Source organism: Acinonyx jubatus, chromosome B2, assembly GCF_027475565.1.
Source record: "Acinonyx jubatus isolate Ajub_Pintada_27869175 chromosome B2, VMU_Ajub_asm_v1.0, whole genome shotgun sequence".
NCBI classification, from domain to species: domain Eukaryota; kingdom Metazoa; phylum Chordata; class Mammalia; order Carnivora; family Felidae; genus Acinonyx; species Acinonyx jubatus.
In genome coordinates, this window is record NC_069385.1 from 71,309,654 (window position 1) to 71,326,755 (window position 17,102).

The following is a 17,102-nucleotide window of genomic DNA, read 5'->3' on the forward strand; positions in this document are numbered from 1 at the left end:
TAGTAATGGTTACAGCTTAGATCATATCCTAAGCAATCTGAGTTGTAAGTTCACACTCTAAACCACTTCTCTTTTCTGTAATGGAAGTATGAGATACCAAAGAATAAAGTTATTAAGAAGTGTAGGAGGTCTTTATGAAGGAAATATGCCTGGATATTAAAAGACCTGAAGAAATAGACATTTGTCTCCGCTAATTCCAATTTTTAATGTAATTTTAAGCAAAATCCCAGAGAGACTTCGGAAGAATTACTATGAATTTTTTCTGTTTGTAAAATTTACTGTTGCCATGGAAGACAACATACATTGAGCACGGAGAAAACTTGTTTGGCAAATTAAACAGGCAATATTATGAGCAAGAAAATTTTGAGAAACAAAAGTAATGAGGGAATTGTCCTTACCAGTTATTAAAGCATAGGGTAAAGCAGTGGAAACTATAGAAGTTCCCTGGTGGTAGAGGAGATGTTTTTTAAATCATAGGGGGAAGGTGTGATTATTCAACAAATGGTGTTGAGAAAATTAGCCCAGTATATAATAACATATATTTTAGATGAATTAAATACTTTTAAAAGGATTTGTAAGAAGATAGGAGAAAATACAGGTAAGCATTTATTTATTTCCAGAGTAAGGTAGGATATTCCAAGTATATCATCAAAGGGAGAATCCATAAATATTTTTTTAGGAGTGTGCGTGGACTGTTTGCATCAGAATTACCTGAGGATGTTTATTAGAAATGTTTGTTTAAAAAATAGTTTTAGGGCCTCATCCTGGACCTACATAATCAAAAACTCTGGGGCTGAAGCCTAGGAATCCAGTTGTTCTTTTTTTTTTTTTTTTAATTCTTAGAGAGAGAGAGAGAGAGAGAGAGAGAATGAGCGAGGGAGGGGCAGAGCGAGAGAGGGACACAGAATCTGAAGCAGGCTCCAGGCTCTAAGCTGTCAGTACAGCCTGACTCAAACCTATAAGCCATGAGATCATGACCTGAGCCAAAGTTGGACACTCAACCGACTGAGCCATCCAGGTGCCCCCTAGGTGATTTTTTTAATGCACACTTAAATTTGAGAGCTACTGTCAAGAATTAAAGTGTGTCATTTATTAGTAATAATAGTAACTGCTGCTATAAATGAATGTTTATTCTTGCCTGGCAGATATGATGGGAAACTTTAAATGAATGAATGAAGTGAATGAATGTAATCCTTATAACAACTATGTAGTATGTGGTGGTATCCCCATTTTACAGATAAGGAAACTAATAAGTCTCAGCAAAATTAAGTAGCTTGCCCATGGTCACACATCTAGTAAATATTTAAGCCAGGTTTTTAATCCAGTTTTTGACTTCAAAGTTCAAATCTCTAGTTAGTTGCTACCCTGTTTTCTAGATTAACTCATGAAAATGAAAAAGAATTTCTGTACTACCAAACAGAACGGAAACAGAGCAAAAAGATTATTTGATAAGTTTGGAAAAATATTTCAAGCATATGACAGATAAAAAATATGTACAAAGAGATTTTATAATCCAGTGGGCAAAAGAGTCATTCTTCAATGGAAAAATATGGCAAACAATGAAAATGCAACTTACAAAAAATGAAATATAAATAGCCAAGAAACATGAAAAAAATTTTTCATTTGTTAACAAAAGCTACAAAACAAAATATATGTTGTTACCGTCTGCTGTTACATTGGCAAAGATTTAAAAAATTTTAATGTCAAGGATTGGATACATTGGATGCACTTATACATGGTTAATTAGAGTGTTAATTGATACTGCTTCTCTGTAGAGACAATTTGGTGGGATTTCTCAAGATCTTTAAAAGTGTTTAGATACTTTTGACTCATCAAGACTACATCTAAGAATTCATTTTAAGGAAGTAGAGATGGACATAAAAATTTATGTGAAAGGAATTTCATCACAGCTTTGTTTTTTTTTTGTTATTTTTGTTTATTTTTGTTTATTTTGTTTATTTTTGAGAGATAGAGGGACAGCATGAGTCGGGGTGAAGCAGAGAGACAGGGAGACACAAAAACCGAAGCAGGCTCCAGGCTCTGGACTGTCAGCCCAGAGTCCCATGCAGGGCTCCTCACTGAACCACCCAGGTGCCTCTTTAATTTTTAAAAAATGTTTTATTTATTTTTGAGAGAGCGTAAACAGGGGAGGGGCAGAGAGAGGGGGGACAGAGAATCTGAAGCAGGCTCTGCGCTGACAGCAGCGAGCCTGATGTGGGGCTTGAGCTCCTGAACTGTGAGATCGTGACCTGAGCTGAAGTTGAATGCCCAACTGACTGAGCCACAGGTTCCTCCATCACAGCTTCATTTGTAATAAAAACTGAGAACAGCTTACATATCTGATAAAAGCAGTCATTAATGTCATACACTATGGAACTTTTATTTAACAGGAGAACAATAACATGGAAATATATGACATACAGTACTGTGATATGTGTGTATATATTTACACATTGACAAAAATATATGTAATGAGTACACATATATACACCTATATTTAGGTGCACAACCAGAAGATATAGCCTAAAAGAGTATTGAGGCTTTTATCTGAGTGACAACTGTTTCTGCATTTGAGAGAAGCTATCATAGGGGTAAATGCTAACTGTACTTAAAGAATTCAAAGGAGGGCAACGTGTTAACATCTGGAAACAGATGTCATAGTTCCAGAAAGATTAACTCTCTCAGGTTTAAGAAAACAAGTTGAACCTTGTAATAAATTATCCATTTGTATTGTTGAGATAATTTTTATATAGTTGATATATTTAAATCAGTTGCAGTCAATATTCTTTTTTGTTTAATGTTTTATTTTAGAGAGTGAGCATGAGTCGGGGAGGGGCAGAGAGAGAAAGATGGAGGGAAGGAGGAAAGGAGGGAGGGAGGGAGGGAGACCGAGGATCTGAAGTGGGCTGTACTCTGACAGCAGAGAGCCCGATGTGAGGCTCAAATTAACGAACTGGAAGATGGTGATCTGAGCTGAAGTCAGATGCTCAGCCAACTGAACTACATTATTCTTAATGTCTGCATTGCTCCATCCTAGGGCAATGGGAGCCCTTTCAAGTTGGTTTCTGTATTCTTTTGTTATCATCCATTAGTCTTTGATGGTTTCCTTGTTTTCTGGCACATGATGTTTTCCAGACCTGGAATCAGTTATTTCTCTAAGGAGATTGGTTCCTTTTAGTGGTTCCTATTTAGAACATAGTATTTAGAGATATTCTTGGTGTTAGAGACCATTCCATAATTAAACACATTAACATTTCTGCAGTTAAATGTATGAATATTCTATTGATGCTAAGTGGGAAAAATAGACTATAAGTAATGTCACATCAGTTCAGGTCAGGTTTTGTCTCCAAAATGATTTACCAAAAACCTTAATTTTTTTTAGAGCTTTTTAATGAAATTAAAGTTACAAATAAGGGATTATGGAACTATAATGCATTTGTTTGCGTGTACATATTTGTTTGCATGTACAGAAATAATTCTGACAGTAAGAATTTTGTGGACTGGAGAAATCTAAAAAATCTGTTTTGTGTTAAAAGGGAAACAGCTGATTTCTTAAATGGTTGATTATATATAATAGATACATAATTAATGCCTGTAATTAGGTATTTCCAGTTATAAATATTGTAACAGATTTGTGAATGTGTATTTTCATGAGTAGAATACATTTATTTTGGCCAAAAACTTTTGGTTTAATAAAGATATTTAAGGGGTGTCTGGGTGGCTCAGTCGGTTAAGCGGCCAACTTCGGCTCAGGTCATGATCTCGCGGTCCGTGAGTTCGAGCCCCGCGTCGCGCTCTGTTCTGACAGTTCTGAGCCTGGAGCCTGTTTCAGATTCTGTGTCTCCCTCTCTCTGACCCTCCCCCTTTCATGCTCTGTCTCTCTCTGTCTCAAAAATAAAACGTTAAAAAAAATATATTTAAGATGGTACATAGTAAGTTCTTAATAACTGTTTGTTTCCTTTTCCTCTTTGTTGCTCACTTAGATCAGGGTGTTTCAACCTCAGTGCTACTGGCATTTTGGAGTGGATAATTCTTTATTTTGGGAGGCTCTCTTGTGCTTTGTAGTAGGTTTAACAGCATCCCTGGCCTCTACCCACTGGATGCTAGTGGCACCCTATCAGTTGTGACCATTAAAATGTCTCCTGACATTGCCAGATGTCCTCTGGGAAGAAGCACTGATTTAGATTGATCAGATAAGTTTTTTGATCTTAAAAATTAATTTATCTGACTAGTGAGATAGAAAGGAAATTGTGTATATTGATATCAGTCTTTATTTAAACAGGTAGGTTGCCACTTGCCCTTTATAAGTCACCCCTTCTTTCCTAATTTGTATTTATTTATCCAGGATGTATGTTTCTATTGTTACAGCTCATCTTTCTCTCCTTTTGCTGGGGAGATTGTTTCTTGATTTGATTTTTAAAGAACTGTGGTTTTCCCGTAATACATACGTTAGTGTTAATATTTTTTGACATGTCATATAAATTTATTTCATTGTATTAGCTTACCTGGAAAATGAAAACAAATTTGAATAAGTTGACTTGAAATCGTTAATAGTGAACCGATCTTAAGATATGAACTCTGCTTTACTTGCCACTAGGTGGACCCATTCTCATAATGAACTGAGGAAAACTGAAAAAAAAAAATTTTTTTTTTTTTAACACTGAAGATCTATCATTCTAAACTTGTAGTATACTACTTAATTAATGGAATTTTTTTATATCAAATATATAATCTTCAAATTTTTCCGTAGAGATTTGCTTTGGTGAAGGTTTTTATAATATTATCTTACTTTAAAACTCAAGTCATTTTGGGGCAAGTCATTTGGGTGGCTCAGTTGGTTAAGCATCTGACTTTGGCTTGGGTCATGATCTCTCAGTTCTTGAGTTTGAGCCCCACATCAGGCTCTGTGCTGACAGCTCAGAGCCTGGAGCTGGCTTCGGATTCTGTCTCTCTCTCTTTCTTTGCCCCTCCCCACTTGCACTCTGTCTCTCTCTCTGTCTTCAAAAATGAATAAACATGAAAAAAAAGAAGTTGTCAAACTTAAAAAAAAAAAACTCAAGTCATTTATTAACGTTTTGAAGTATAATAAGACTAAAACTTCATGTGTTTGCATAACAAAGAATCTTGAATATTAAAAGCCATGGTACTTTTTAAAATTATATTTCATGACTTAATCATGTCATCGCCAATTTTCCTTTCATTTTCTATTCATAAAAATATTTTATGTTGCTAGAGTAAAAATTAGATGCAAAAACAGTGGTTTAGGTGAGAAACAGATTTAAAGTTAGAATATTTTTTGCTTACTTTGGTCTAAAATATGAAGTAGAAGAAAATGTACATGTTAGGTTAGGTTCATGTTGGGCAGAAAAGTCTGTACAGCTAACTTTGTGTAACTTCTGAAACCCCTTTTCTTTTTTTTTTTTTTTAACGTTTATTTATTTTTGAGACAGAGAGAGACAGAGCATGAACGGGGGAGGGACAGAGAGAGAGGGAGACAAAGAATCGGAAGCAGGCTCCAGGCTCTGAGCCATCAGCCCAGAGCCCGACGCGGGGCTCGAACTCACGGACCGCGAGATCGTGACCTGAGTTGAAGTCGGACGCTTAACTGACTGAGCCACCCAGGCGCCCCATTGAAATCCCTTTTCTTAAAAAGCAATGGAGATGATGGACTTTGTAGAGTTTCATGATTACAGTCATTTATTTCTAAGGGCTGTCTTTTTCTGTTCAAGGTTGATCTCTGTTTTTAATCCCTTTTTTTCAGAAACTTCATTTCAGTTGTATCTTTGTTATCTATTATTGTCAACCTCTGTGATTTAAGCAGGTCCTTCTTAGCCTGTAAACTTATCTAAGTCTCTAATGTTAAATGATACCTCATCCCCTCAAGAAAACCCTTCCCCTTCCACTTCCCAGCTGATTTTTTGAAAGATTGATTTGAATCCATATTTTCCCATTCATGCCATTGCAATGTGGAGTCCCCCCAATGCACTCTTAGTCAAATAGTGATTATTAGTTCTTATCATTATGTGGCATTTACACAGTTGGACACATGTCTTGAAACTTCCTCTTTTTTTGTTGAATATGACCCCATGTTCTTTTTGTTTTCTTGACCCTGTGATGGTTTATTCTTAGTCTTTTTTTTTTTAAAGTAGATTTCCCCCCTTACTTATTCTTGAAAGGTTGGTTTTCCTCAGATCTCATTAATTTTCTTCTCTTATTTTACATACCCATTCTTAGTGATCTTATCTATACCATAGACCCCTTCCATAGTTGACTATTGATTATCGATTATTGGTTTATTGGTTATTCTTTAATCTGTAATTCTAGCCACACTTCTCTGCGAAGCTCTTTGCCATCATTTCCAAATACTTGTAGGTCCCAAAAGGACCTTAAACTCCTCACCACCAGCTGTACTCATTGCCTTGTTCTAACCTAGTCACTGGTACCACTGCCCAATTAGTCACCCATGTCACAAACCAGAGACTCCTTTTACATCTTTTCTCTGTGTTGATTGTCATTCACCCCTCAGATTGGAGGTTATGCCGTTTTATTTTAAAGCTTTTATTTTTTATTAAAATTTTTTTTTAATGTTTATTCATCTTTGAGAGACAGAGAGAGACAGAGCATGAATGGGGAAAGGGTAGAGAGAGGGAGGCACAGAATCCAAAGCAGGCTCCAGGCTCTGAGCTGTCAGCACAGAGCCCAGTGCGGGGCTTGAACTCATGACCTGAGCTGAAGTCAGACACTCAACTGACTGAGCCATCCAGGTGCCCCTGGAGGTTCTGCTTTAAATGTCTCTTCAGTCTACCTTCTCTCATTATCCCCATCACCATGACCCTTGTTGTTTAGACCCTTATCTCTCACATAAATTACTGAGATGGCTTCTTTAGTTTTGTTCTTGCTTTCATTGTTGCCCTTCTGTTGAGCTGCCATTGGAGAGTGTTTTCTAAAACATGATAATTTTATTGCCATGCTTAAAAAATTTTAGTATCTCTCCATCTCTCCATTGCCCTTATAATCTCTAGTATGGTACACAAGTTTCTTCAGAATGTTGACCCTTTCATTGTCTCCAACTGCATTTGGTATTACTTTCTTATTTTCCATGTTTTAGCCATTCTGATTCATTTATAGTTAACCATATGTAGTGTTTTGATTCATATATATTTTTATTTGCACGGATTGCTCCTGTCTGCAGTTCCTTTGTATCCTTGTTAGTTGAGTGTTGTTCATTGGCTAAGGTTTTTATTTTAAATTTTAATGATTATTTACTATGAATGTAGAAATAGGTGATTTGGTTTAGTTGGTGGTAACTCTAAGATACGGGTTTTTAATTTTTTTTTTTTAAGTAGCAAAAACCTTCTTTTGGAAAGAACTCTTACCCTGTTACAGAAATGACATGAAAATGATACTTTATTGGTATACCTTTAGAAACGTATTAAAGTTACAACATTTTTGATAGAGTCAATTGCTGAAAACAAGGCCATATTGATGAACATTAATATTTAGAATATGTAATTAATGCCAATTGCAGACTTATATCAGCATCTCACTTCAACATCTAGTTTTAAAAACAATCAACATTATTGAGGTTTTTAGTAAACTGCATGTACAATTTAGTGGTGTAGATACCCATGAACCTACAGTCAAGGTTCAGCACATTTGTGTCCGTCCTCTCTACAACTCTTAGTTGTAGATTAGAAAATCTCTTTCTATTTTCTATAATTATAGGTTGTATTTTTTAGAATTTGTTTTAATTGAAATATATTCGACATATGACATTGTGTAAATTTAAGGTTTGTAATGTGTTAATTTGATGTATTTATACATTGTAATGTGATTGCCATTGTAACAATAACTAACACCTCTATCACATTATGTAATTATTTTTTCTTTTTAGTGGTTGGAATAATTTAAATTGTAGTTTCTTTGCAAGTTTGATGGTCATAATATGGTATTGTCTGTATTCACTATACTGTGCATTAGATCTCCAGGTCTTATTTGCTACTCATTGCAAGTTTGTATCCTTAAATAACCCTGTCCTGTATCACCCCCCCTCACCCCCCATTTTCTGGTAACCACTGTTTTACTCTCTATTTTTATAAGTCTGGCTTTTTTAGATTTCACATATAAGTAATATTGTATGATACTTGTCTTTTACTGTCTGACTTACCTCACTTGTTAGCACAATATACTCAAGTCCATCTCTATTGTTGGAAATGGAAATATTTCATTCACACCCACCCACACACCCCACATCTTCTTTATTCATACATTCATCTGTTGATGGGCACTTACATTGTTCCATATCTTGGCTATTGTGAATAATGATGCAATAAACATGGAAGTGCGTATATCTCTTCAATATCCTATTTTCATTTTCTTTAGGTATATGCCCAGAAGTGGAATTGCTGGATTATATGGTAGATCTATATTTAATTTCTTGGAGAACCTCCATAATGTTTTCCATAGTCTTTGAACCAATGTATATTCCCACCAACAGTGTGTGAGGGGTCCCCCTTTCCTCACACCCTTGCCAATACTTACTTACTCTTGTTTTCTTGATAGCCATTTAAAAGGTGTGAGGTGATAACATCATTGTGGTTTTGATTGGCATTTCCCTGATGATTATCGATGTTAAGCATCTTTTCATATACCTCTTGGCCGTTTGAATGTCTGTAGAAAAATGTCTATTCAGATCCTATGCCCATTTTTTAATTGGCTTGTTTTTTTGTTAATGAGTTATATGAGTTCTTTATATATTTTAGATATTAGTCTGTTATCTGATGTATGGTTTGCAAAATTTCTTTCTCATTCTGTAGGTTGCCGTTTCATTTTATTGTTTCTTTCTTTTGTGCAGAAACTTTTAAGTTTGATGTAGTTCCATTTGCTTTGGTTAATTGTGGTTTTCGTGTCATATCCAAAAAATCATTGGCAAGACCAATGTTGAGTAGTTTCTTCCCTACGTTTTCTTCTATGAGTTTTATGGCGTTGGGTCTGATGTTTAAGTCTTTGATCCATTTGGAGTTAATTTTTGTGACTGGTGTCAGATAGGGGTCTGGTTTTATTGTTCTGCATGAACACCATTTGTTGAATAGACTGTCATTTCCCTATTGAGTGTTCTGGCTTCCCTTGTCGAATATTAGTTGACCGTATATGCCGAAGTTGAATTCTAGGTTACCTGTTATGTTCTGTTGGCTTATATGTCTCTTTTTATGCCAGTACATACTGTTTTTATCACTGCTGTTTTGTAGTATAGTTTGAAATCAGGAAGTGCAATACCTCCAGTTTTGTTATTTTTCTTCAGGGTTGCTTTGGCCATAATTATTCCATACAATATTCCATATTTATAATTCCATACAAATTGTTGCATATTTTAGAATTTTATGTAAATGAAATTTGTATACATACTTTTTTGTTTTCTGCTGCTTTCACACAGCATAAAGATTTTGAAATCATCCTCATTGCATTTATTACTAATTCATTTTATGGCTGAGTAGTAGTTATTGCATGGACATACTACATGTTTATCCTTTCACCTGATAATTGACATTTGGGATGTTTACAGTTTTTGGCCCATTATAAATAAAGTTGCTGTGGACATTCATCTTTATATGTGTCTTTGCACATAGATTTTTATTTTACTTTGGTAAATAACCAGGAATAGAATGTCTTGTTCATTTGATTTAGGTGTATGTTTAACTTTTTAAGAAACTGCTAAACTGTTCTCTAAAGTGATCTCTAAAGGATGTAAAGGATTTTACATTCCTACCAGCAGTGCATGAGGGTTTTAGTTACTGTACATCCTCACTTACATTTGATATGGTCAGTATTTTCAATTACATTGTGGTTTTAGTTTGCATTTTCATGAAAATTAATTTCTTGTACTTCTTGACCATTTACACATATCATTTTGTAAAACATCTATTTAAATCTCTTGCCCAGTTTAAAAAATATTAGGGCGCTTGTCTTATTGAATTGTAAGAGTTCTTCACGTATTTTGGATATAAGTCCTTTATCAAATATATGTAACTTGAATATATTCTGTGGCTGGTGTTTTTATTTTTTTAATGACATCTTTCAAAGAGCAAACATTTGCCATCATGAAGTAGTCCAATTTGTCAATACTTCCTTTTATTTCATGTTTTGTCTAAGAATTCTTACATTAAAGTTGCAAAGGTTTTCTCCCATATTTTCTTCCAGAAGTTTTGTAATTCTAACTTTTAGTTTATTTCTGTATTTGATTTTGGTTACCCTCTATCAGGATGCTTTATATACAAAGAGAAGAGTAGTTTGTTAAGAAGGTATAGTCTTAAATGTCAGGATATCCTTCCATTAAACAGAGATAACAGGACAGGCTTCATTTTTGAGGTTTGCAAGAAAAGTGAGTTAATCTGGAAGTAATGTTATGTTAGTAGTGTCCACCAAGCTGTTTTAATTGCCTTTTCAAAATAGTTAAAATAATTTAAAAATGCAGTCAGGGGGCGCCTTGGTGGCTAAGTTGGTTCAGTGTCCAACTTTTGATTTCGGCTTATGATCTTGCGGCATCATGGGTTCAAGTCCCGCATCCGGCTGTGTGCTGGCAGCATGGAGCCTGCTTGGGATATTCTCTCTCCCTCTCTCTCCCTTTCTCTCTCTTTCTCTCTCCCCTCTCCTCTTCCCCCTCCCTCCCTCCCTTTCTCTCTGCTGCTCCCCGACTGGTGCGGTGTCTGTCTCTCTCAAAGTAAATAAATAAACTTAAAAAAAAATGCAGTCATATTTGGAATTTATGAAGCTCATTTGCAGCTTTTTGGAATGTAGAGGTAGGATCACACTAATCTTGAAAATATCCTGAAAAATAAATTCCTTTTTCTCAGGTTTTTCTGAAAATTTATTTTAAATCTTGTAAGGTAATGTAAAGATGCTATCATTTGGTTTCTAAGAGAACTTCAAAGTAGTTTTATTTTTATAATACTTACTATCCATTAGTCAAATGTTTTCTGTACGCGCGCACGTCCATCCTTTAGAGTTGTGTGTTTGATAAAAATACCTTCTTGGGTGCCTGGGTGGCTCAGTCAGTTGAATGTTTGGTCCTTGATTTAGGCTCAGGTCATGATCCCAGGGTCACGGGATTGAGCCACACATGGGGCTCTGCACTGAGTGTGGAACCTGCTTAGGATTTTCTCTCTCTCTCTCCCTCTCTTCCCTCTCCCTCTCTCCCTCTCCCTCTCCTCCCTCTCCCTCTCCCACCTCTCCCTCTCCCCCTCTCCCCCTCTCCCCCTCTCCCTCTCCCTCCCTCCTTCTCTCTCTCCCCCTCCCTCCTTCTCTCCCTCCCTCTCTCCCCCTTTCTCTCCCTCTTTCTCCCCTCTCTCACTAAAATTAAAAAAACAAAAACAAAAACCCAGTCTTCTTATTTAGAGTGCTTGGAATCATTTAGTTTTAAGAGAAATCTTTAGATCTTAGAGATAATTTGTAACCAATATATACTAAACTTCTAGCTAGTGCTTTAAATTAGATTCTAAGCAAGTTAAATTGACAAGTTACTACTAATAAGAGAGAGCCAGGTTTTTAAAAATGTAATTTTATAAAATCATTAAAATGTTTTGATTGCAGGTTGGAATTTTAAGATGTGGTTTCTGAAGTGATCATTTTAAATCAAGGCTACTTTATTTTCTAGGTGTTCATTGTACCCATGGTTTCAATCGCACTGGTTTCCTCATATGTGCCTTTTTGGTGGAGAAAATGGATTGGAGGTATTTGTTTCTTATTATAATGGCAGAAGACTGGTAATTGATAAAAAGTGTATTAATTTTTTAGTTTTAACATTTTATATTGCTAAATTTTTGGTGAAGTCATGACTAAAAATTTGAAGTGGTTTTCATTTTAGACTTGGTTAATCTTTAGAATACCATTTATTACCTGGTGTTTTGTACTAAGTAGCATTTTAGTTGAGTGCTTATGGATTTTTATATACTATGTATTTTCTTTTCCAGATTTTTTCACATACTCCAGAATTATCAGAGATACTTTTTTTTTTCTTCAATATTTTGTTTACATTCACCTTTGGAAGTTACTACTGTTGTTACTGTTCTGTTCTTTTTTTTTTTAAAGTAAGCTCTGTGCCCAAAGTGCCGCTCGAAATTCACGACTCTGTCAAGAGTCAAATGCTGTTTGGATGGAGCCAGCTAGGCATCTCTTATTCGTTTTTTTTTTAGTAATACCTTTTTAAAATAGCTGTAGAATATTAGGAAAAACTTAGAATGGTATGTGGAGGAAGTATTTTTGAGACAGAGTTACTTTCTTTGAAGCATGCCTTTATTGAAGTGATCCTGAGAGATTAGAACCTTTGTTGCCTGAAATTCCTCAGGGATATGGAATATTACTCCCTGAACTTTCTTGTTTACTGATTGAGTGTCATCATTTTTGCTTATAAAGCCTTTCACATAGTAGGTCCTTCTCTGAATATAATCAGCTGAAGTACACATGTGATGGTATATTTCCCTGTTTATATGTTCTCAGCTGCATATCTTCTGGCTTTGACTTTCTGGGCTTTCAGGTGCTTTTCACAATAACCCCAGGCTCCTGTGTCAGCCCTGACCTATGCTTAGCCTCTGTGTGATGACCTTTGCTCTTGTTACCTGGGTCTGTTGAAAGTTCTTAAAAGCTAGCAGACTTTTACTTTTATTCATATGGCTATTCACATTTCTTTGATTTCCCTTAGAGTCAGACCTCAACCTTCAACGCTTTATTTAAAATTTTTCACAGACTTTACCCAGATCTCTTCTATATACTCATTGCAGCTTACCTCTAGGTTTTAGGAATTATCAATGTATCTTATATTAAATCTATTTCAGAAGGAATTTGTCCCTTAATAGATTGAATGCCTTGGGAGTGGGGACTGTGATTTGTCAATTTAATAAATGTATTATACTTCATTTGGTATATGAAATAGAAAGAGTGAGTTTTGATAAATCTGCAGAAACGAAGAGTAGTGAGGAGACTCCGTGGTGTTTGTTTTCATAGCATTGAAGCAGCAGTTGCTACTTTTGCTCAAGCCAGACCACCAGGAATTTATAAGGGCGATTACTTGAAAGAACTTTTTCGTCGCTATGGTGATATAGAGGAAGCACCACCCCCACCTCTATTGCCTGATTGGTGTTTTGAGGATGATGAAGATGAAGATGAGGATGAAGATGGAAAAAAGGAATCAGAACCTGGGTCAAGTGCCTCCTTCGGCAAAAGGAGAAAAGAACGGTTAAAACTGGTAATGTTTAAAAATATTACAGTCTTTACTTTTTTCTTCTGCAGGTTTATTGAGATTTATGTGTTTGTTTAGCTGGATTTATAAGGTTATTTCATTCTGGCTGTTTCTAAAGATACTTGATAGCCATGAGTCTCCCTTTTCTATGGGAAAAGTTTAAGTTCATCTTGTTTTTGTTTCTTAGGTAAACTAAAGAACTCTTTTTTTTTTTTAAATTTTATTTAAATCAAATTAACATATAGCATAATAGTGGTTTCAGGAGTAGAATTTAGTGATTTCTCACTTACATATAACACCCAGTGCTCATCCCAACAAGTACCTTCCTTAATGCCCATCACTCATTTAGCCCATCCCCCAAAGAACTCTTACATGTTAGATTGAGAATTTACTATCTTTTTCTTTTTTTTTTTTGCAAAGTATTGGGAGATTCCGACTACATAGGAAAATTTTTGCTAATCTACAAAATTGTCACGTAGTTAAAATACCTTTACATATAAATTCTGCTCCTCCTCATGGGTGATACTTTCATATTTTCTGTAAAGTTGAACTGAGAAGACTCTTCTGTGGACAACTCCCATTAATCTTCTTGATTCTATGCACAACTCCCATTAAAAGGCCAAACAAAACCATTAGGAGTTCTCTTTTCTTGGGGGTTCAGGAGAGACGCTGAAAAGGAGAGTACTGGTTGTGCATACCCAAGTATATGGTATAGTCCAAAGGGACAGTGTGGAGATAATTAAATTTAATGAAGTTAATGATTAAGGAACGTGGGATATCATAGTTGAGCAGTAAAAGTCTACAAGTCATTAGTAGGCAATGATTCACAGGCAAGGATTTTATGTAAATCATATAATATAGTCATTTGGAGTTTTAAGACAAAGTCCCTCTTTGAAAAACATTGTTTTAATATGTACTTACATATTTCAAACTTCAAGACTTTGAGGCCACTGAAAAGTGTTCATTGCTTTGAAACATAGAAGTAATTAAAAAAAACCCAACTTATTCTGTTAGTATAACTCATTGGTTAATGAATCACATACTTAGAAAAATAAGAATCACATTCTAAAGAAGGGCTAATAGCATAACATAGCATAGATGATTACTTTCTTTTAGTATCATTTTTTGTTCAACTATATTTTTAAGAACAACATTAAATATGAACATATATGTGCTTAATGTGTTTTTTAATTACAATATAGTACTTGTATAAAAGAGTTTAAAGAAAAGAGTTAATATTTTGCAAAATATACTAAAGTTTGCAGGTTCCTTTTTTTCCCCCCCAGAAGCAGGGGCCTTTAAAAATGACAATTATTTTATAATATCAAGTATTATTAAATGTGTATAGTTCCAAGTGAGCTTCAGCAGCACTAAGAGAAACATAGCCAAGATGGGCACGTTTCTTTCAGGAAAATAAATAACATTTAAAATAAAATCCTAAATCTTGTTTCCCTACTATGATTGTGGATTTACCTATTTCTCTTTCTAGTTCTGTCAAGTTTTGCTTTATGTATTTGGAGTGATATTTAGTTTATACAAATATGTGTAAAGGATTATTGTATTTTCCCAGTGTCTTCACTTTTAGCATTGGAAATATCTAATGTTAGTATGATTGATTGCACAAACATTCTTTTGGATAGTGTTCATATGGATTATCTTTGTTTCTATCCTTTTGCTTTCAAACATTATCTTTTATTTAAGGTATGTCTTTTATAAGCATTGTGTTGTTGGCTTTTATTTATCCAGTGAACAGTTTTTGCCTTATTGGAGTATTTGGTCCATACACATTTATTTTACTGATGTAATTAGATTTAAAACTTAGCAGTCTCCCCTCCCAACCTCCCACTTATGGTATGTTCTTTTTATTTTTCTTTCTTGTCTTCTTTATGCTTAATTGTTTTTATATCACCCCAACCCATTGCTTGGTAGTTATACATTCTTTTACTGTTATTTTAGTAGTTTTTCAAGATTTCAGTATCTGGGGGCACCTGGGTGGCTCAGTAGGTTAAACGTCTGACTTCGACTCAGGTCATGATCTCCTGGTTTGTGGGTTCGAGCCCCGCGTTGGGCTCTGTGCCGACAGCTCAGAGCCTGGAGCCTGCTTCAGATTCTGTGTCTCCTCCTCTCTCTGCCACTCCATGCTCATGCTCTGTCTCTCTCTGTCTCTCAATAATAAATAAGCATTAAAAAAGAAAAAATATTTCAGTATCTGTCTTGGACTTGTTAAAGTCTGGTATATATTAGTACTTTTGCCACTTTTTAAACAATGCAAGAATCTTTGATTCCGTTTACCTCTTCCTGTCTTTTTGGTGTTGTGTATCTTAATTCAACATGCATTTTAAACCCCATAAGGCATCATCCTCATCATCATTTTGTACAGTGAATGTTTATTAGATATAATTATCTAAATATACATATTTATCCTTTCTTGTGTTCTTCTTTCTTTCATATATTTTTATGGTTCCATTTGGATAGTTTTTCTTCTAACTGAAGAGTTCCCTTTAGTATTTTCTTTAATGTGGGTCTGTGCAACACATCCAGTATTTACGTAAGAATGTCTTTTCTTGTTGTCATTTTGAAGAATGTTTGTTCTCAGTGTAGAATTTTGGATTGGCACTTTGAAGATACTCCATAATGCATTTCTATTAAGAAGTTGCTTCTTGGGGTGCCTGGGTGGTTCATTCGGTTTGACTTTGGCTCAGGTCATGATCTCGTTCGTGGTCCGTGAGTTCCAGCCCTGCAGTGGGCTCTGTGCTGACAGCTCAGAGCCTAGAGCCTGCTTTAGATTCTGTGTCTCCCTCTCTCTCTGCCCCTCCCCAGCTCATGCTCTGTCTCTCTCTCTTTCAAAAATAAATAAGCATTAAAAAAATTGTTTAAAAAAAAGAAGTTGCTTCTCTGAAGCTAATTTCTTTTGTTTTTGATTTTCAACACTTTTACTATGATATTTCTACTTGGAGTTTTCTTTGTGTATTTATCCTGCCTTCTATTTATAGTGATTCTTGAATCTACTGTTGGATTTGTTGTTGTTATTGTTAGTTTTAGACAATTCTCAGGCATTATATCTTCAAATATGGTTCAGATCCATTCTTTTTCCCTTTTCCTTCTGAGACTCACCCAGTAGGCTTTTCCCCCCACTTCTCCTACTGTTTCTTATGTTCTTTTCTATATTTTCCACTTTTTTTTTTTTCAGTTTTCAAACTGGATATTCTCTTCTGACCTATCTTCCAGTGTACTAATGCCTCTGTAGCTATAAGCTGATGTTAAATCCATCCATTGAGTATATAATTTCAGTTATTTTACTTTCACTTTTGGAATTTTCATTTGAGTTTTAAAACAGTTTTCAGTTTCTCTGTTGGAATTCTTCATCTTATCATTTAGTTTTTTGAATTTATTAATTCCAGTTATTTTAAAACCTTGTCAGATGACTAATTGATGTAGCTCTCTTCTAGGTCTTTTTTAGTTTTTCTTCTCATGTCCTTTTGACTTCTAGTCTGTTGTTTCTTTTTTGGCATACCTGCATATTTGTGATCATTAGACATTAGGTCTGAGAAATTGTAGAAATAATTTGAGAATAAAATGTTTTCTTCAGAGAACATTTACTTTTGTTGCTACACAGCGTTAGGAATAGGGCATCTTAACTCAGTCAGGATTGAATTATTTAGAAACTAGTCTTTAGTTTTGGGGGGCCGGTCTCTTTTTGATGCAACTGAATTCTTAGAGTATAGACCTTTGGGGATCCTAACTGAAAGCCTGGAGAAATAACCAGGAGCTTTCCTCCCTCAGGGGCCTGGAACTCCAGTTTTTATTTTCCCATTCCTGTGATATTCTTGAAAGCTGTGTTTAGCTTCCCAGGTACCATTTTGAAAACAGT

General features: G+C 35.1%; 1 protein-coding gene across 1 annotated transcript in view; it reads left to right on the forward strand.

The window, feature by feature from the left end:
* The window catches only part of RNGTT (RNA guanylyltransferase and 5'-phosphatase), a 306,719-nt gene that overhangs the window by 16,848 nt on the left and 272,769 nt on the right, over positions 1-17,102 (forward strand). The window contains exons 5-6 of the mRNA XM_015069535.3: positions 11,651-11,726; positions 12,997-13,237. Coding sequence (XP_014925021.1) covers positions 11,651-11,726; positions 12,997-13,237 — 317 coding nt within the window. The remainder of the gene's footprint in view (positions 1-11,650; positions 11,727-12,996; positions 13,238-17,102) is intronic.